This window comes from Sprattus sprattus (genome assembly GCF_963457725.1).
Source record: "Sprattus sprattus genome assembly, chromosome: 15".
Classification (NCBI taxonomy): domain Eukaryota; kingdom Metazoa; phylum Chordata; class Actinopteri; order Clupeiformes; family Clupeidae; genus Sprattus; species Sprattus sprattus.
The window spans coordinates 15,838,679-15,860,042 of NC_137913.1; the positions used below are offsets into that span (position 1 = coordinate 15,838,679).

Consider the following 21,364-nt stretch of genomic DNA (forward strand, 5'->3'; position numbering starts at 1 on the left):
TGGCAAACATGGAGACATCAGAGGACAAATCACAGGAGCAAGTGCTGATTTTAGAGGTTCAGTGTTTCTTTTAGAAAACAATTAAAATATTCAATTTGGAACTGACTTTTATGTCATTACATGTTCAATTAGTTGTTGACCCAGGAACTCATTTGTTGTTGGTAAATGATGGCCAAGTTATCTTAATGCCTAGGTAAATGCGACAGTATTTCTGTTTGAACAAAATATTTGACATGTACTGAATCTTGGAAGTACTCTTCCTGCCTTTCAGCCTTAATCAGTTAACCACCAGGCAAGCTTCAGGCAAGTTGGGGGTGTTGAGAAAGTCATAATTTTCCAAGAGCGATGCAATTATTTGAGAGACTCAAATTTTTGACCCTGTGCACTTTAACTCGGCTCTCGTTTCCACTCCTTTAACACGGTGTGGCCCAAACAGAGCCCGCACAGAGTACAGCACCCTCTAAATGTCACAGACGCCCATCATATGCGTGGCCCTGGTGCTTGGCTGTGTCGCCGTCCTCCAACCTCACGTTTCCCTCTCTTAATAAGAGCCCAAACAACTTCCTCATTGGGCTTAATGGCCAGACCTTGCCACCCCCGAGGTCCACTCACTCGACTTTGTTAAAGGTCAATATGTGTACGCCCCCCCCCCACACACACACACACATATGCACACATACACACACATACACACACACACACACACACACACACACACACACACAGACGATCCGCCTCAGCTGTAGCCAGTGGAGATGAGAGATGACGTGTTTCATGTTCCAGACGGCGCCTTCTCTCCCGCAGCCGGGTGCATACTGCTGTTTGTCTCTGCCACAAGCCTGCCACCGCTGCGCTGACAGCGACAGACCTCCCTGCGGAGAAGCTGAGGTGTTCCTGCCCTTGTCCTCCATGTTTCTTTAAAAAAGGAATGGAAGCAGGAATTTCTTACAAAACTGAAAACAAAAGCACAGGACAGGCTAGTAAGGAAAAGGAATACCTGTGCGAAACTAGACTGCCCTGTCCTCATTTGAACAATCAGAAACGTAAGAGTAGCAAGCCGTTATATGCTTTATCTGGCCAAAGGACTCGCTGTGCACTACCGTCCAAAAGTATGGAATCACATGCCTGCAAAGTTTTATTAATGCACAGTAGTTTTGTTGAACTTAAATGAGTAATGAAAAAGTAACAGAAAGTTACGCAACAGAATGTTAGCAAACTGCTTCATATGCTACTAATAATTTGTAGTGAAGCTGCAGATGTTTTAAAAGTCTGCTTGTTTTAAAAGGATTAAGAAAGAAATATAGAAATAGAAATATAGTAGATCATGCCACAGTCGCATAAAATGAACATCCAGAATACATTTATATTAACTCAATATACCTGTGCTTTGCAAAAAAAAATTCACAGATATTACAATTGTGAGTTAACCATGACAAATACACAGGCTTGAAGTGGTGCACAAAGCATCAATAAACCAGTTATCGTAAGCCATTAGAAACAAAATGGCTGATCTCATACCTACACGTGTCAAATACCCGCAGTTATGGCTCATGGTAATATAACCCATTGTTCTCACAGAAAGTTTTATACCATTTCAACATCGAGTTGCACTCCCCTAATCTCATTTCAAGGGATATTTTGCAACTAAATTTGAAAGAAAGGGATCAGAGGTAATTTAAGACAAGAGATCAGATTTTAATACTGTTAAAACTCTGTAGATGAGATAGGAAGATTCCCCCAGACTGTGAACAATTTCATTCTTTATCACAGCATTGCCATAGATGTGAATATATCATCTAACTATGTACGGTGTGATGTGTCTGGTCCTCTGTATGTCATATGTAGTTGGTAGAAGCTTTAGGAAACTCTCAGTGTCTGGTCCTCTGTATGTCGTATAGTATGGATGTCCGTATGTATGTAGCTGGTAAAATTGCTTAAGATACTCTCAATGTCTGGTCTGTATGTATGTAGCTGGTAGAAGTGCGTAGGATACTCTCAGTGTCTGGTCTGTATGTATGTAGCTAGTAGAAGTGCGTAGGATACTCTCAGTGTCTGGTCTGTATGTATGTAGCTGGTAGAAGTGCGTAGGATACTCTCAGTGTCTGGTCTGTATGTATGTAGCTGGTTGAAGTGCTTAGGATACTCTCAGTGCTGTTGGCAGCCTGGTGTTGAGGTGGCTCCTTGAAAGGCAGAGAGAGAGAGAGGATCCAATCAAGTCATCTGGAAAGGTGGGAAGATGAAAGAGAGAGATGAGAGAGATCTCACTAGATCACTACACTCATCGGTATTAGCGCTGGCAGCTGGGCCTCCGCCACCGCCATTAAGGACTGCCAATTGAACACTATCTTGGCGGGTACACAACACGATTTGGCAAGTGTGTCCACACAGCAAGACTGTAACCAACAACTGTTTAGATATATGTCTACTTTGGTTTGATAGATAATTCCCTTGAATCATATATCCCAGTATTTACACACAGATACACACATACTTACTCGCTCTCTCTCGCTCTCTCTCTTTCTCTTTCTCTCTCTCTCTCTCTCGCTCTCTCTCTTTCTCTTTCTCTCTCTCTCGCTCTCTCTCTCTCTCTGTTTACTCCGCAGACACACACGTGATTGTAGGTGTTCGATCATCATGATCTACCAACAAAAAAGAAAAGAAAATAGACTTGTGTCTACTTTTGAGTGGTCCTGTTTTCAAACAGCATTAGGGCCTGTTTTTGGTCATTTGGTAAAGAGAGGTCTCCGTGAAAATACTGCCCATTACATGTAATTTAGCTCACAGTGAGGAAGCTGGTTTTTTATATCGGAGAGGCCTGGATAGAGGTGCATTTTGGGTACCTTTGACTTGAAAGGCTGTGATAAATTGGATCTGTGTGGCTATTTCTTTATCTTTAAAGCACGGTCATTACTCTGCTCTGGACTTGTTATGGTACTTTTTGGTCCCCTGCTGAACAGAATACTCTCTCACCTCTTTTTACTCCATTTCAAAATGATTATTGGTCCCCCATCTTTCTCTGTTTTTCTCTCTTTTGCTCTCCCTTTGCCTCTCTTTCTCTGTTTCTCTCTGTCCCTCTCTCTATTCTCTCTCTCTCTGTTTCTCTCTCTCGCTCTCTCTCTGTCTATCTGTTTGCTTTTCCCTCTAAAATATGCCGTAATTTTTTTGCCCCACACACTGATTTATGCACTCGCAGTCCCTACAGAGTTGACAGCAGCACAGGGCGGATGATGCGTAATTAATTCTTAATTGGAACACTTGTTTATCTTTGTTGTTTGAAGATTCTGGAGAGGCTTGGGAATAACCAATGGGCCGGGCAGAGCCAGAAGGGGCGGAGCTCTGAGATTGGCAGTTTAGACAGCTCCCTCCCTAATTTGCATTCTTTTATGTGGAGGGCAAAAACAAGAAAATGGAAAAAGAATGTTGTGAAGTTTAAATGTAATAAAATGCGGTAAATTATTTCGATAAAGAATTGACTATAAAAGTGAGAAGTGACTTAACTGCACAATCACTCCCAAGTATACCACACAGTTTAGTTATTGCCATATCCAGGTTTTTTTTATGAGTTTGATTGATTTCCGCAGGCTTTATCCAGGGTTTTTGTGGGAATAAATAGTTTTCACTTTGTTAATAACCACTTGGGGCATTGTGGTGTGTACAAAACCTCTATTTTAGTCTTCAAATATTCTGCTGTTGACTGATTGAAAAGTTATGTAACTGTGAAGAAGTGATTCGTTCCCTGCTTAGAAGACAAGTGTTTTTGATTATAGACAAAAAAATATGTCTTTTTAAAGGCAACCGAGCATCGATTTTCTATTTTGTAAGGTGTACACCATAATCTTTGCATCATAAGTCATCCCAAGCTTCGAGAACACCAATATCATCAAACATTTTTAGTCTGGAAATGCTTAATCTCCAAGTAAACTCTTCTGTGTTCATTGTGATTTTTTATGTCTCTGCCTCCAGTGGCGTTTTTACATTGCTGTGCAGGCCTTAGTGTCGAGTGCAAATCTGATGGAATTTAAATGATCTTTTCGGTCAAAGTCATAGTCACACACTGGATTAATTTCCTCTCCTGGCAGGATCCCCTTACAATGATGCTCCCCATGTCTTTCCCTCTCTGAAGAATAGAGGCAGCTTGTGTCAAGCACTAGATTACAAGGGCAGCTCTGTTGTATTACCAGGACACCTCCCTGACCACTGCCGCCCTCTTATCGGCACTCTCTTATCTCCTCCATGTCAATGTCACCACAAGAAGGCATGGGGCTCCTGTCCTCTGTCTCGCCCGGTTACACAGATGTCCACTTTCTTTCCCTTCGCCGGCACTTAAAAATGCTGTACATGTCAATCTTACAACCGACACAACAGTGGCTTGGCAATCAAGGCTGATTTAATCAAGTCGTATGTCAAGCAGGACCAAACGGCAAAGAGGTCATCAGGAGATTGCAGCCAGGGCCTCCGTAGTCCATTTCCATGTGGAGCAAGCACTCCAATCAGTCCGGCGCTTATTAAGCTCCATCAGTGTTATAAATAGAGCAAGGGACAACAATGCTGAAGTCCTATTGGTTCAGAACCGAGGGGCTAAGTGTCTATGTGTGTTTGTGGGGCATGTCTGTCTGTGTGTGTGTGTGTGTGTGTGTGTGTGTGTGTGTGTGTGTGTGTGTGTGTGTGTGTGTGTGTTGGTGTTTGTGTAGGCTTGTTCCTTAGAAAACAATGAGATGAAACTGGGACAGGTGGTGTGGTCGAACATGAGGGAAGCAATAGCATATGTGAAGCAGGGTGGTACTGGCTGTGTATGGTTGGAGGTATTTTGCAGGGGGAGTTCTTGGTGCTACATGGAGTTGGAATTAGAATTAGTGATTTCATAAGTTTAGTTACAGTAAGAAAGAAAGAAAGAATGAAGAGGGAAATGAGTGTGCAGTAAGTAATGGAAAGGAAGAGGCCCAGGATAGTGGGGTGAAAGGGAGCGAAGGGGGCTGTTTCAGAAGAATTAGGCAAGTTCAGTCAATTCGACAGACATGCAAAATGGAAAGCCGGGTGGAATTCCAACGGAAGCCTGCTTTAATAGGCCCAGTGGGCGCAGCAGTGCAGCTCTCTAATGCAATTAGGGTCTTTGGAAATTGAAAGAATGATCCTCCTGTGGATGTTCATGGGCCATTAGATTTCATATCTACAAAATGTCTTCATCCTCTATCTCCATTCTTCTTTCCATTTTATTCAGTATTTCCTCTCCCTCTCCTCTCCTTACCCTGTCCCTCTCTCTCTTTCTTTCTCCCTGTCCCTCTCTCTCTTTCCCTCTCCCTCTCTCTTTCCTTCTCCCTCTCCCTCTCTCTCTCTATGCCTCCCTCTTCTCAGCCTGCCATTCTTCCTCTCATTCTTTTCTCTCGCTCTCTCTCTTCCTCATTAGCTGAGTGAAGAAGACCCCGAAGCAAAGCGAAGAGTGCTCCTGTTCCACAGCATATTTATCATGGGCGTAAGCATGGGGCTGCCATGTGTTGTTTTAATAATGTGGCGTGATGAATGGCTGTTTCCCGTGGGTCACCCCATAATGGCGGAGTGGACACTCGTCGGCGAGAGCATCATCCAATCAAACGCACCGCTCCGTGTGTAAATCGAGGTGCTTTGCATGTTCCCGTCGCTGGAGTCGCGGCAGGGCTGGGCTGGGGTGGATCGCCTCGAATGATATTCCCTGCACACGGCGCCGAGACAGAGCCCCCTTCGTCAAAATGGATTGCTTGAGGTGCGCTCACAGGGCACGGTTGACTTTGTTGTTCATGGGTTACTTGTCGTAATCAATCATACATTTAATGCGTAGTCTGCAATAACAGCACACTCTTTAAAAGAAAAGATCCTTCTGAGGATTTAAGATGATAGCCCAGCAGACACCAGAAAATAGTCCTTTAAGTGCGCATTTACCTAATTAAATCAGAGTTTATAGACTGTAACTATGTTAATAGCTAGGAGTGCCCCAGGACACTGCAATACAATATTAAAATATGGGTGAAAGAGTTTCAATAAATAGAAGTATAATGCATTGATGCAGTGTTTTTTTCCCTATCTATTTAATGGTGGGTTATAATCAACCATCTGCACACAATTATCATCGACTTCTCTGCTTTTAAAGGGTGTTATTGAGTTTGCCTCGAGAGAGTGAGAGAGCCAATGCAGTGACCTCTGCAGCATGTTTGTGTTGATTTTATAGACTCTGTCACTTTCAATTTAAATGGGGGAAATTGGGTTAGCGGGATGGTAATTGGCATACCCATTTGCAAGCTTACAAATAACCGTTCCGGAGTTGGGCCGGCCCCTCGCCTGTCTATAGGCTAAGTAATTTGAAGACGTGGGGGAGGTGAGAAGTCGAGACTTTGGTGTCGTACATGTAATTAACGCTCATCAGCAGTGTGGCCCCTCTAGGGCCTATCAGCAGCCGTAGCCGCCACCCACTCACTCCTCCACTCCCTTAACCGGCTGTCACTCCCTTCCAGGGTGAGTCATTAGCACTGAAGCCCTCTGTCACCAGGCCAGGTCCCCACAGCTTAAGGGCCACATGAGCCTATGTTAGCTGGTCGGGGGGGGTTAGGGCATCTCAAGAGCCTGGGTTAGCTGGTGGAAAGGGGGCTTAGGGCATCTCAAGAGCCTGGGTTAGCTGGTGGGGGGGGGTTAGGGCATCTCAAGAGCCTGGGTTAGCTGGTGGAAAGGGGGCTTAGGGCATCTCAAGAGCCTATGTTAGCTGGTGGGGGGGGGGGGGGGGGGGGGGGTTAGGGCATCTCAAGAGCCTGGGTTAGCTGGTGAGGGGGCTTAGGTCATCTCAAGAGCCTGGGTTAGCTGGTGGAAAGTGTGTGTGTGGGGGGGGGGGGGGTCATCTCAAGAGCCTGGGTTAGCTGGTGGAAAGGGGGGGGGGGCTTATGGCACCTTGGTGTTCGGGCCTTTGGCATGGCTGCTTCCCAAACCCTGTGTTGCAGGATGGCGTTCTGGTTATGAGGAAGGAGGAGGGGTTATGCAGAGAACATCAGGCTCCTAAAAGACGAGCGGTAATTAAGATCGTCACCAAGCTAATTGTCAATTACTTTTGTACCATCGGTCTCAGACGGAGCGGTTTTATCTGTTTCAGGCAGACTTCCCAGACACCTCCCTGCTCCCCCCACCCAAATATTTCACCACTCTCACTACCTCCGACAACTTGCCCTGTGGATCTTCTTCTGTGCCTTCTGACTTCAAAGCAAGTTAGATTGCTTCGTAATTTGCTTGGGTAAAATGGAATTGTGTCTGTGTATGTGTGTATTTGTGTGTGAATGTGTGTATTTGTGTGTGTGTGTGTGTGTGTGTGTGTGTGTGTGTGTATGTGTTTGTGTGTGTGTGCTTTGTTTGCAATTCTGCAGGGGAGAAATTTTCAGCAAAAAGTATAGGAGCATTCAATGTTCCCTCTGCCTAACGCAAAGGACAGAAAAAAAATTCTAAAAGGATGTCATCAGGGGTGCATTTGTCATTTCACAGAGCCAGGCGGGGTTCCAATTTCATTCATTTGAATCCAACTCATGTGATCTGCCGTTTTTAACCACCAGCATGTGTTTCCTCCCCCGCCCCCCCCCACCCTCCCCTTTCCATTGTCAGAGTTCACTTATTTCCATCTAAACAAGGACTCGCCTGCCGCTGTGGAACAAATAAGCGATGCATTAAGGCAGTTAAATCTAAATTTGTCTCCTGAGTGGCACGCAGAAGTGAGCTGGGGCAGACGCTCTTGGTGTGTTTAATGGGTCTACAGTAATTTGCCCCTCACAGCTCAGGAGAGTAAAACAAGGGAGACAGAAGATGCAGAGCTAGAATGGGGAGGAGTGGGGGTTAACAGCAGAAAAGAACACTAGAGCAGGATGGGAAAGACAGATAAGAGAGAGAGAGGGAGAGAAAAAGGGTAAGAGAGAGGGTGGAAAAATGGTGGAAAAGATCAATTATTTTTCAAAATTGCTGTGGAGAGCTTCTGGAGGAAATGGAAGGGAAAGGGGGCAGTGAAGAGAGAGAGAGAGAGAGAGAGAGAGGGTGTGTGGTGCTGATGTTAGTTGTGCTCTTAACACGGGGGTGTGTGTGTGTGCCAAACAGGTACAGACTTGTTAGAGAGATGAAAAGGCAAACTCTTAGGCAGCCTGAAATATTGATGGCAAGAGTGGTCCTGTGCTAAAATTTAAAAAGACATTTCCCCCCGCAAAGAAACAAAAATGGGAGCATAATCCCAGGAAGACTTTCGCCCGGCTTCAAATTTGAGACCACAAACCGATACGCTGTGACATAACTAATGCCATCATACCACACAATGCCCCCTAATTGGGAATGCAGACAGTGATAGAGAGTTTGAACTAAACCAATGATCGACTGCTTACTTGTGGGAAATGGAACATAGCGGTATAATCAGTCACCCCATGTGGAACGCTCTCTGTTCTAGTAGCTATGTGAGAGACATTTATTTGCCCACTCCAAACAAGGATCAGCAATTAAATGTTTTCAAGCCGCCCCCCCCCCCCCCCCCCCCCCCCCTAAAAAAAAAACATGTAATTTTTTGTATCATATCTTGCTTCTTGAGCTTTGTTAAACTAGTGCAATACAATCTATAAGGGAGTGTCATGGTAATGAGCAAAATGAAGATGAGAACTATGAACAGGATTATGTTTTTTTGAGGGGACCCTCTTCTTTTGCTCAGTCACCTGATTGCTTTTGCAAGTTTTTTGCCTTACTGAGAAATAATTGCCTCGACAAGCTGCCTAGAACTCAATACCACCAGCACCAGCACCAGCAATAAAAATAGCAACACAACATAATGAATACTTCCCTTATTGCAATAGGGTGATTTTGAGTTAAATGCATCACTATTGAGTTAAAGTGACTTGAGTTATGTCAAGAATTCATCAGTTGAAACCCTTTGAAAAGGAATTAAGCGTAACAGTGTTGAGAGCAGAATCCCACAAGCCATTTGGATATTGTCTGTGGTTGGGAAGGCTACTTTTGAAATGCTATAGGTCACACATTAGTAACTGTTTTAATTACTTCATCAAAGTAACTAAACTTCTTATATTTCATTACTTTTTGATTGGCATATGAGCAGACAGCAGACGATGCAAATTCAAACGATGTTTGTACGTCCTCTTAGCCAGATCTATTTTCAGTGAATGAGTCCGGATGCCCAGCCAGTGCCAACAGCATGTTCTCCCCTCAAGCCAATTAGCCAAAAGTGGTGAGCTGAATCGAAGTGTTTGTCACATGAGGACACCAGCCTCAAGGCTTTCAAATTCAACCCCTCGTTAACCAATTAGTATTTGATTAGCTTCAGTAGCCCATGTTTCCCAGCACTGTCCATGCCTGGACATCGACAAGCTTTATTTATTTCTTTCTTTTTCCAGAAAAAGTAGTCATAAATGCCCTGTAATGGAAGGCTTTTTTAATTAAGCATGGTGCCAGAGCTCCCGAACACACATGCTGCAGTGCTTTGTTTGTTCACACTGACTCAGGCCATTACCTCTTCCCTCCTCAACTATTTATTAATAAGTCTCGGCCACATGCTCATTCAGCACTCCTGCCGTAAACACCTCAGTAATTCAACCGTGATTAGGTGCAGTCCACTGTGCAACACCGTGCTCTCCAGAACTCATGAGCGATTCCATTCAGATTCAGGACTGAAGTGTTAGTGATGCTTTATTGATCGCTCTGGGTAATTTGACCGAGCTACGGGGCTTGTGTGCTGTCTTGCTGTGTTTGTCGGGACATTTTTGGAAGTCCTGTAGTGTTATTGTATTTCTCTGCAATGCTGTGTTAATGACGTGGTTCTTCTGTCTGACTGAATCTGTAACAGTTAAAGTCCAATCTAATCTCACAGTGATTTGAACTTTCCCACTTTCCGGTGACTGATCGTCGAGTGGATTGAACAAGCAGTTGTGAAGAAATCTTGGCGAAAGGTCACACTGACAATGCTCTAGTTTAGGCTCAAAAACACAATCATGGCATTTAAAGACTGGAGGTTGTCACAGGATTAGGATTTAGCCCTGATTTAGCATTTTCCATAGCTATTCTGCATACACAATGTGACATGCATTAGTATAGTGCAGTCAAAATGAAAACTGTCTCAAACATATTTGTGTTATAACAGTAGACAGATACATTCCTGAGATACATTTTGACCTGTGGCGCTTCTGCAGCGGTAGGAGAAAAGGTTTTAGATAACTGGATTGGCAAAACACAAAATATGATCAAGGGTCACAATTGATTGGGCCCCGGAAGCACTTGGAGTCTGGAAATGAGCCTAAAACGCTGAGTAATAGTACAGCTGTGCTCTAAACCCTTCCCTCAATGGCCTCTCCAACATGCTGGCATCATAATAACATGCCAATTTATTTACAGAGCTGGTTTTCAGAGATTTCGCTCGCAGCCTTTTGTCAGTGTGCGTTGCGAAGATTTCAAGCAGGAAGCTGCAGCTCCTTAGGTTCAAGTCACGACAAGAAAAACTATCATTTAACCCAGCATGACGGCAGACCCTTAATTTAGACGGCGGTGATGGTGGCTGCTTCTCCTAATGGTGCAACTTGTGCAGATGGGGTGCAGATTTAGAAAGGCATGACAACCGGATAGCGGACAGTATTTGTTGTTGAGTGTTGTTAGGTAGGACATTGTTCACTTTCGCTGTGTATGTGTGTCTGTGTGTGTTTGTGTGTGTGTGCATGTGTTTGTGAGCGTGTGTGTGTGTGAGTGTGTGCGTGTGTGTGTGTGTGTGTGTGTGTGTGTGTGTGTGAGTGTGTGTGTGTGTGTGTGTGTGTGTGTGTGTGAGTGAGTGTGTTTGTACCAATTAAATAGCATGTCCTCACTAAATAAATGTCATCGTCTTCCCTAAGAGAGTAAATTGGTCGGTGTAAGGTGCAAACACGCACTGGACCGTGGCGAAGATGAGAGCCGTTAGAGAAAATAAGATGCATGGCAGTAGAGGCCCGGGGCTTGGCCAAGTCAAGAAATTAAATCCCCAATTTCTCCAGACGGACCCGCAGCGATAGCCCATTCACGTGTTATCTGAGCTGTGAAAGTACCTGACAAAACAAGGTGCATTATTATGTCTGGCAGGTTAGGTTATGCAGCATAATAGAAAAGATTTTTTATTTCTGCTTCTACACAATGCCATACATGAAACTTGCCCAGTAAAGTTAGTTTATTTTGCTGTTTGTGATACGACCTCAAAATGGCTTATTCTTTCTGAGTATTTATGTTGCATCTTCACTCCTCTCTCAGTTGTTTTCTGAAAGATATTTCTTTCTTTCAAAGTAACATAATAATGTAAACATTTTAAAATAACAGAATAAGTAATCAATTAGCCTACAGGTACATTAGTAATAAGTTAACTTAATTATATATCCTTATATATTATTTTCTCTTCTTAGCATGTATGTTTAATGATGTATCAAATTTAACATTGCATCTTTAACACCGCGTTCACAGTAGTTTATTAAATAGGCCTTTATCCACTCCCTCTTCTTCTGTTCAGAAAGCAGCCCACTTCCTATGGGTGAACTCGTCCAAGTCTCTGAGGCAGTCATGGTTTCGATTAGTTACAGTAAACACATGTGCTCGCTAATGCATTCGTTGCAGGCAGGTGACCAGTCAAACAGTGTTATCTGTATCCAGCGCCACAGACAACAGGCTGCTGCTTTTGAAGATTGCACAATGCATGTCGTAAGGGACAAGCGTGACGTGGCACAGAGTCATTTACTGGGACAAGCGTGACGTATTGGTTTTTTCCTCTTCCTTCTTTGCCTTTCTTTTCCCTTTGGAAATATCAAAAGGTCTGGACATTTCCGGAAAGTGTGAAATATATTAGCACAATTCATGTGAAGAGATCAGCAGTGAAGTCCCATGACTATCATTTATTACAGCATGCAGAAATGGTGTTTTGAAATATTAATCAGTATGGTCAAATGATTTCATGCTGCAACAGATAAAAAAAATGGACACGGCACTCTGTGAACCCAAAGAGCTAAACCAAAATAGAGATGGCGTGAATGCAAGGAGGGACTCTACAATTTAAGAACATTGCAGAATTTGCTCAGGTTTGAAAAGGGCAGTAATTATGTTTTATAACTGAAACCGTGAACGTGATTTTAAATTATTTGGACGTAAATTGTGCCTGTGGTCTGATGTAGTGATGATATGGATGAGACTTTGTTGCTTTCATCAGATTTAGGATCTTTGTGTTTTCTAAGCTTTAGGTTTATTTAGAGTACACTTACAGCAGTTACCGTGGAGACCGTGACTGTTCCTGTTCATGTCTGCTTTTGCCTTAGGGGAAAACCACTGCTCTCCCTCCCTCTCTACTTATCATTTCATCTCTTAACACTACAGTCGATCTCATCCACTGTCTTTTTTGGGGATAAGTAAAGAGAATCAAGCTTCACAGGCCACTGTAAGAATGTCCTGTTTTAACTCTCAAAAGCCCTTTAAACTCCTTTAAATCCTGTGAAGCTCTATAAAGAAACTCGGAATATAACTCTTGGTCTTACGCAAGGGTAAAGTATGGATGAGTTTTTAACCTTAGTTACCAACATTTTACAGTAGCCCAAAGATAGAACATTCAGTCGAAAGTGGGTTTTCAACAAGTGTTCTTATTGTGTTTACCTGTATCGGCTGTTTTTTGTTGTTGATGTACATTTGGTGTAGAAGCCTAGTCTGTTATTTGACATACTGTCAGTGCCATCCTTAAGGAATCTGTCCATTACTCACTTAATCACGACGACAGATTTCTGCCGTACTGTACTTCTTCTTTTTTACCAAGGGCTCTGATTGAAAATTAATGTGTGCAAGAGCTGGCATGGAGCTTGAGATCCTCAGGAGAGGCTATTACATGGTGGAGGCCAAAACTCCATGGAGACAAAGACGAGTTCGGAACTGAAGTGTTTTACTTCTCCAGCGGCATCCAAAACCCCTTTCACACTCATCAACTCTTCTTCTCTGCTCTCATCTCCCTCCAAAACCCCTTTCACACTCACCAACTCTTCTTCTCTGCTCTCAACTCCCTCCAAAACCCCTTTCACACTCACCAACTCTTCTTTCTCTGCTCTCATCTCCCTCCAAAACCCCTTTCACACTCACCAACTCTTCTTCTCTGCTCTCAACTCCCTCCAAAACCCCTTTCACACTCACCAACTCTTCTTTCTCTGCTCTCATCTCCCTCCAAAACCCCTTTCACACTCACCAACTCTTCTTTCTCTGCTCTCTCTAATCTCCCTCCAAAACCTGCTCGACCCTTGACTCCAACAAAGCAGTGTTGGAAATGTTCAGTACAAACAATGAACACTATTTGGAAATTGACCCTTTTTTCAGTTCTTACACTAGCATTACGTGATTAAGGAGTACTCAAAGTTAATGTAGAACTGATGTAACTGCTCGATGACTCAAATGGTCGAGTGCTCTTTGCAACCCAAAGTATGTAAAAAATCACACTATGGCTTATTCTGTGCCTTTGACATTACATGTCATATAAGTCTTCTTTAAATCATGTATCATGTTGATAAATAAGGTTCACTGACACTAACCTTGAAGGTTCTCATCTTTCAAACAAAAAAGCCTACCAGTTCAGTGTTCGTATCACACTCTAAGTGTGTGTTCTTTCTGGTTCAAGTAACTTTGCAGGAGTTGCAAAAGTACTACAGTCCCACCGAACTTCACGCATAACAGAGCTGAGTATTACTGAGTAATTAATCAACTAATCATACAGTTAGCATGTGGCAGAAATGGGAGGCAAAACAGGATTGTTTGTTATAGCTCAGTTGGTTGCCCTTTAGATATATTAGGAATTGTTTTGATGAGAGTATCTGGCACGGTGCTCAGTCAGCCACAAGAGAGATCTAAGTTTCCTTGTGTATATCTGCTTCTCGACACTCACATAAACTGTCTCAGAGTGAGAGACAGACATCTATGACGATAACTGCCAGGGTGAGATGTTCAGATGCTGTGGCCATCAGTGGAAATCACACTGCAATCCCTAAAGCCTGAAGGAACAAAGGAAATCCATGTGGTTCTCCAGGATGCACTCCCCTGAACATGACGGTAGCTATCAAGAGGGAAGATAGCATGAGCATCAATCACAATTATGCTTCTTATGCCTGAGGAGCAGAAGTGAAAATACAATAGTATGTGTATTATGTACTGTATGAATGTGAGTGTGATAAAAGCGCCTGCTTGAGTGATTAAATGGAGACCTTTTACAGTATAGGCTAAAGTGAATCACAGTCTTTGTCTGTGGCCATCCCCCCCCCCTCCTCTGTGTGTGTGTGTGTGTGGGGGGGGGGGGGGGGGGGGGGGCAATGGTGGTGAGGTTGTCGGTGAGACTCCTGCTGTACATTGGCTCGTAATTGCCACGGATACTGCTGATGGGGCCACCCAGGCTGACCCACCCTCTCAGAGCAATTACCGGGGTTTTTATAAAGTTGAAATGTCATTCCGGCTTGGCGACTCCGCCGCCCGCCAGTCCCTCTGTGATTCGGCCAGGATAAATCCGGAGGAGAGCATGTCGCCTCCCCAGGGGGGTTGGGGGAGGGCTGGGTTGAAAGCTGTCGCACATTAAATATTTATACAGTAAATACTGAAATTAATATGCGACTAAATAACCGCGGAAGGAGACCTCATTGCTCATTCTGTGGCAGAGAGGGCTCAGATTGTAATGAATACCTAACGTCCTCACATCAATGAGCGGGGTCGTGATATGGATCCAATAGCCTTTGTGTGCTTGTTATCATCTGCATAAATGCATAAATGCCAAGATTCTCCTCTTGCGCATTTTTAAGTGGCAGTTTTTTTGCATGGGTGCTGCATATGGTTATGTTAAGCAAAAACTAAAGTTATGGATGCATGCAAGATGTGTTTGAGATTCTACCACAGAAGTACACAAAACGCTTGAGAGATTGGACTGGAGAAGAAAAGATAAGATGGTGAAGTTACTGAGCTTAGAGCTCACTGAGTTCTGTGCTTTTGAACAACACTGTCGTATGTTGGCAGCCTGTGTGTCAGTTACAGATGTACTGTGGGACTTATTTTCCATGACATGAGTGGGTCTTCCACAAGACTTAAGGCAAGTGTTACAGGACAGCTGTAGTTTACCTATGCATAGGCCTTAATTGTACAGCATGTGTCTACATGTTTGCATTAATTGGAAGGGCCATGTGTTGCTACGACTGTCAGCAATTGTTTAGTAAAATTATGATAAAGGTAAATCCTACTCACATCCCTCTGCCGCCTCTCTTCCTCTCTCTCTCTCTCTCTCTCTCTCTCTCTCTATCTCTCTCTCTCTCTCTCTCTCTCTCTCAGAACACAGAGATCCTCAACACTGCCATTCTGACCGGCCAGCGTGTGTCGGTCCCTGTGAAGCTGGTGACCGTGGAGCAGGACGGCACGGTGAGGGAGGTGGACAACATGGTGGGCTGTGCCTCCACGGATGAAGACGTGGTGAAGGTAGGCATCCCCCACTCGCAGGCACTTACTCAAGCAAAGGTCCATTTCCCATCGGTGGGATAATAGTTATTTTGACTCTTGTTGTCAATGTGCCTTTAAAGCTCTGTGAGTTTTAAAAAAGTAATACAAAGTGTCATAAAAAGAACATCACCAGAAACCTTTAATCTTTTACATATGCCACTTGTGCATAAACATTTTTTGTTAGAGGATATATAGAAAAACATCAAGGCATGTCAGACAACCTAAAAAAGTCTAACAGGCCTCAGACCTTTAGGAGTTAAACCAACTCAATGCTCCTGGTTTATTTCCCATCTCATTTAATCTTGTTGCCCACCGCAAAAAGGCATTATTGCAGTTGTTGTGGTTATATGTAGTTTTAAAGCCAGGGATGTAGGCCTTTTTCTTTAGTGGCATATATCCTCTAGAACATGCATATGTATGCATGCTGTAAAAATAGCCTTGACAGGAGCACAATGCCATTGCCAAGCTTTGGTTGGCTGACATGGTGCTGGCTTCTGCCCAAAACAGAGGTTGGATTTTTCCGACAGATTCAATATTGAAGCAATTTCCTGTTACAAGAAGTGAGATGGTTCTTTAAATACAATCAATACGGTACAGCCAGAAACTCATTCACTACCAGCAAAAAGAAAACTACAGCAACAAAGCTTGTTATTAGCGTTAACGTTTACTTCTCAATTGCTGTCTTTGTCAGCCGGGACAAAGTACCAGAGCAGAAAGTATGTCTGCTACAAGGCCCGAATGCCTTGGATGGAAAATTGAACCAAATTCCTTGTCAAGTTTGCAGTTTGAAATGATGAAGCAAACAAACCTGTATGTGACCCAACTTTTAACGGCCAACCTGATAACCCATAATAGAAGCCCACAAATATATTTGACAGCGACACAAGGTCTTTCCAGGAGCTTTTAGCAGGATATAATTTCCTCTCCAAATGTGTCCTAAAGAAGACATACTGTTTTTCATCTGTTGAATTGAACCTGGTTATAACCACTTATGTTATTAGAGTTACATTCCAGCTGCCATCCAGCTGCCAAAGCTAGGTACCATTAAAAGAGTTTTAAGATACTGGTATGCTATTGTCCCTAGCACATTGCACAAGCAGCTGAAATGTAATACTATTCTCTTAAAAATACAATGTATGAAATGGAAATTAATCAAAGCTAGATTTCAGAACATGCTCAGATCTTACTCCTATCACGGCAGTAGCAGCCTTAAGGATTTGACACAATTTAAATAAACCTTGAATATAATGTATGTATACTTACATCAGTTGTCATGAACGGCAAATGTGCGTTATCACATGAAACAGTGCCCAGGAATAAAGCAATACTAAATCATAGCTAATGTCATGTCAAAACAATCACCTGGTACAGTTCAGGTGGTAGCGCATGCGTAGGCTGACTGCACTATGGAACATGCATGCAAGGGGGCAGGGGGGGAGTGTGGTTGCCGTGGTTTTCTTTTTTTTAATTGCATTTTCAAGGGCTGAAGGGTGGGCTCATGATGGTGCCTCGATAAAACAAATAAACTTGTCAGCAGTGGTCCTAGAGGCTTAGCATTCAAATCCTCTATTTAACGGCACGGCGTTAAGCGCCCGGCGTGGAGGGGTTACGGCCTTAATTGGCTCTTGTGAAGATTCCCTCAGTAATGTCCGCCCTAATTGAATTTGACAAAGAGAAAGACGGAGTGGCTGGTGTCAGGGAAAGGAGGGGCATGTGTTTGTGTGTGTATGTGTGTGCGCGTGTGTGGAGGTGTGGGGGGAGCGGGGTTTGTCGGTTGCCTAGCTCACGAAACAAAGAGGATTACAAATTGATCGTTTTCTTTTTTTCCGATCCGACATTCATTTAATAGAGCGGATGCTTTGTTTGACACGTCTCAGCTGATGGCATGATTGAAAGTGTCCTCTGGAAGAAAGCTGGGCTGTGTGGCTGTGTGTGTGTGTGTGTGTGCGTGTGGGTGTGTGTGCGCACCTATTTTGGGGGAGGGGGCATTTAGGAATTGCAAGCAAAGCACACGATTCTGGACTCGTGGGAGAAAGCAGGGAGACCAAGAAAGCCCCTCTGCTCCTAACCTGATCAAACTTTACCAGATTAGCGTCAATTCTCTGGAAACCTGTGTGTGTGTGTGTGTGTGTGTGTGTGTGTGTGTGTGTGTGTGTGTGTGTATGCTCTGATGGCAAAGTGAATGAATTGGTAAGTGGATTAGTGCAGCACACAGCAAACACCCACACCTCTCATCCTGTGTGTGCCATCTAATAGACTTTAAAAGGGCTAACATGCAACCACAGCCTTTCCAATGCGCATCATTCTTTCCTTTCAAAATCAGCCAGGCAGGTTATCAGCCTCGCTTGAACAGAAAAGCAGTCCCCCGTCTCATCTTCCACCTTCTTCAAAGTCCCTTGAATTTGCGACTGGCAATTTTGGAATTGGTATTTCAATGATTTTACTGATTTTTAAATCCCATTCATTGTCTCACATTGCAATTTCATTTGTCACTTTATGCCTCATGGCACCTATGACCCAGAGGACAGGTCGCCGTGAGTCCCCACTTTTAATCACCTCTGCCCAGATCAGTGCGATACATAGTGTATCTTGATATGCATTTGAAGCATTTTCATAATGCATCCCTTCGAGCCTGATATACAAACCAGCTTGGTCGTCTGAACATCATGACCGTGGTTTACAAGGATCGAGGATCGAGGATCAAGCTTCTTATGTGTACAGTGTGTCTCTCTGTTGAGGACCATAGGGCATCACTTTCTGTTGTCAACTAAAACTAGAAGGACCAAAAACTAGTTTTAATAGCTTTTGCCTTTTGTTTATCTATTTACTTGCTGATGGGCACACTTTTATGTCCTCTCTTGTTTTTCTGCTTTGTTCAATTTTGTGTGTTTTACATTATGCTTATCTCTTCCTTCTCTTTATGTTGTATTTTATTTCATTATTTACAAGGTTCATTTTGGTTGTTTTTGTTGTTTGGTCTAGGTTTTTATGACCTTCCTTTCTTCTGTTTTGTGTATCAGAGTCCATCTGTTAACAGGGCGTCTGAATGCTGAAGCACTTTGCATTGAAATGCATGCATAAGCTACAATGGTTTGATTTCCAAATTAATATTTAATTTGGTATTAGTACAATCTCTTAATACACCCTAATTGATATGCCCTTAAATTAGATGATTCGACCAAAGAACTATCCATGATCTACCACATGATTGCTCTGTTTTGTTGTTTGCGTTTTTTAGTACTTTCAGCATTCAGCAACACAGAATTAAGGTATGGAATGATTTGTTGACAGATTTTTTTATACTTTAATACTTTGTAAAAGTTTTCACAAAAGTGCAGTATGATTTAACTCCTAGAGCTTAGAAAAGACTGAAGGGGCAAAATGACCTTGAGAAACTCTGGGGAGGAGAAGGTTGTCATACAAGACTTGAGACTGAGCTGCTGTAAACCCCCCCACTCTACACCCCCATAAACATAACCGGCTCTCAGATCAATAACTAATTAGTCTGTAATTACTTTACTATACTAACGCACCCCAGCCCAAAGTGCCAGTTGAAAAGGCTCACAGCGACTCTCGCTAAATGGTTTCCTCGGCTCTGATCCACTTCTGTAATGGACACACCTCGCTCCGCTGAACTGTTACTCAGACCGAGGAGCTCCGATGGTCATGGGAGGGTCGTTCTCCAGCTCACGTGTCGACTCTGTGGAGAGTGACCCATCCCTGCCGCTGACCCCCTGTACCCCTCCGAGAGCCATTATGGCTCTTCCGCTGTGCATTACCGTGCCATCAGTCACACACAGTGGCTAGTCTGCCATTACAAACCTACGCTTATGCTTCCCCCCTCCTCCTCTGTCACCACAGATTTAGGCACATAGATGGCGAGGAGTCTTTCACAGATGTGCCGAGGACCAGGAGGGGATGTTGTTATACATACATCAAAGGGCTTATCAGTATTTAAAGAGCATTAGTCATCATTTCCTTTCCATACCATGGTGATAATAAATACAGTTGAAAGAATTTGACGGAGAGAAGCTAATTATGTGCATGATAGCATCCATTATAGAGGGATTGGGGTCTAAAGGCGTACAGTTTGCGTATTACTAAACTACAAAGCCCATCAAGGTGTATGACTGAATGAGGTTGAAGTTTCTAAGGAAAACAACTCTGATTGCTTTTACTGTAAATAACAAAACAACCGGGGCCTCTGCTCTTTTATGAAGGAATTATCTGGCTCCGTCTTTGTCTCGCACTTAAAGGAAATCTCCTTGCCGTCTGTTTGGTTGTGTGCATGTGTGCGTGTGTGTGTGTGTGTGTGTGTGTGTGTGTGTGTGTGTGTGTGTGTGTGTGTGTGTGTGTGTGTGTGTGTGGTTGTGTCTGTCTGTGTAGTTGTGTCTGTCTGTGTGGTTGTGTGTGTGCGTGGCAGATGGAGATGGCATGATAGGATCCATATGGGGAAACAAATACCTTATACAAAACATAAACAGCAACTCTTAGGGGGGAAAGTGGGACAGGTGCTGCACACGCTATAGGCAGGTATCTTCTCCTGCTCCGTAATGACAATGGCTCCTGTTTGATATGCAGGGATCTGCCACTGCCAGGCAACCTCAGGTTAGCACGTGCATCACCAATTACAGCTCTTTCAGAGCCAGTTCCCTCTGCCTCCATTGCCACCGAATTCAAATATGCCCTGTCACAACAAACAGGACATCACCTCAGCCTAAAGCATGCCCCCAGTGTAGGCTAATTGCTATCTATTTAAATTTCTACTTTACTGTATATTGTGTAATGTGACAAAGACCAGCTCTGCTGTTATTGGCACTGAAGTGAAGTACCATAACAGATTATGTTTTTTCATAATGTGGAAGTGTGCATTAATGCCAGACACTGCCATTGTGCCTTAAAATAGTTTAGGCAAGTTTCCATGTTTAAGACAATTTTGGCGTAGAATTTTCTCACTGTCTGACAACTTATTCTCTATTGAGAAATAAAAAAAATGTCTTGTGACGCGGTGCCATCAATTCAAACTTGTCATGTCCATTTTCCACCATAGGTTCCCTGTAGCTCACTTTGCTGACGCTGAAGTGCCCTTACTGCTGTGTAGAGCAACTCAAAGGCAAGTCTGACTGAGTCTGCAGTGTCTCAACTCTCCCCTCAAAAGGGGACATTGTTTTCACTGCATCAAATACTCATCGGGGACATGGTCTGGAAAGGCTTATACCACTAATAATAATATACCCGGAGACACATTCAGGGCACACTTGACTTATATCCCTATGCAAATACTTATGTAAATGGGTGAATATCATTTCTTCCCACTAAGTCCAGTCCTCTCTAACTCCCTTTTCCCCTCTCTGTCTCTCTTTATCCTTGCCTGTGACTCCCACACTGTTTAAAATTCACATCCCTATTTCACGTAGGTTATTTACAGTCGTGAACAAAAGTTTATGACACTCTTGAGAAAACTAGTTTTCTTCTGAACGCAGTGATGGCATCAGAAATTAAATTGATTGCGTCGTCCTTGCGTACGGCAATTGTCACTTTTCAATTGACCATCATGCAGTTAATACGGCTTTATGTCACATTTTGCTGTTTCGCTTTTTTTTTAAACACATGAAGATGGTGAAAAGTGACTGCATTGTGAACTTCTGTCTTACTGCACTTTAACCCCTCACTAATCGCTCGTTCAGAATATCTTTTATGTTGAAGAACCACAATTTGTTTCCTCTGGACTTCTGTGATTGATCCTTTTTTACCCATTTTCAGGGTTTCTAGAAAAAGGCAAAACACAGCAAAATGCTGTGTAATGACATATTTACTGCGCAAGGGTCAATTGAAAAGGACGCAATCTCATGCAGTCAATTTTCTTTTTGATGCAATC

The 21,364-nt window shown here is 43.3% G+C and overlaps 1 protein-coding gene across 1 annotated transcript in view; it reads left to right on the forward strand.

The window, feature by feature from the left end:
* The window catches only part of LOC308376675 (transmembrane protein 132C), a gene marked incomplete at both ends in the record, with an annotated part of 164,422 nt that overhangs the window by 126,132 nt on the left and 16,926 nt on the right, over positions 1-21,364 (forward strand). Inside the window, one exon of the mRNA XM_080853113.1 lies at positions 15,322-15,465. Within this exon, the coding sequence (XP_080709239.1) occupies positions 15,322-15,465 (144 nt within the window). The remainder of the gene's footprint in view (positions 1-15,321; positions 15,466-21,364) is intronic.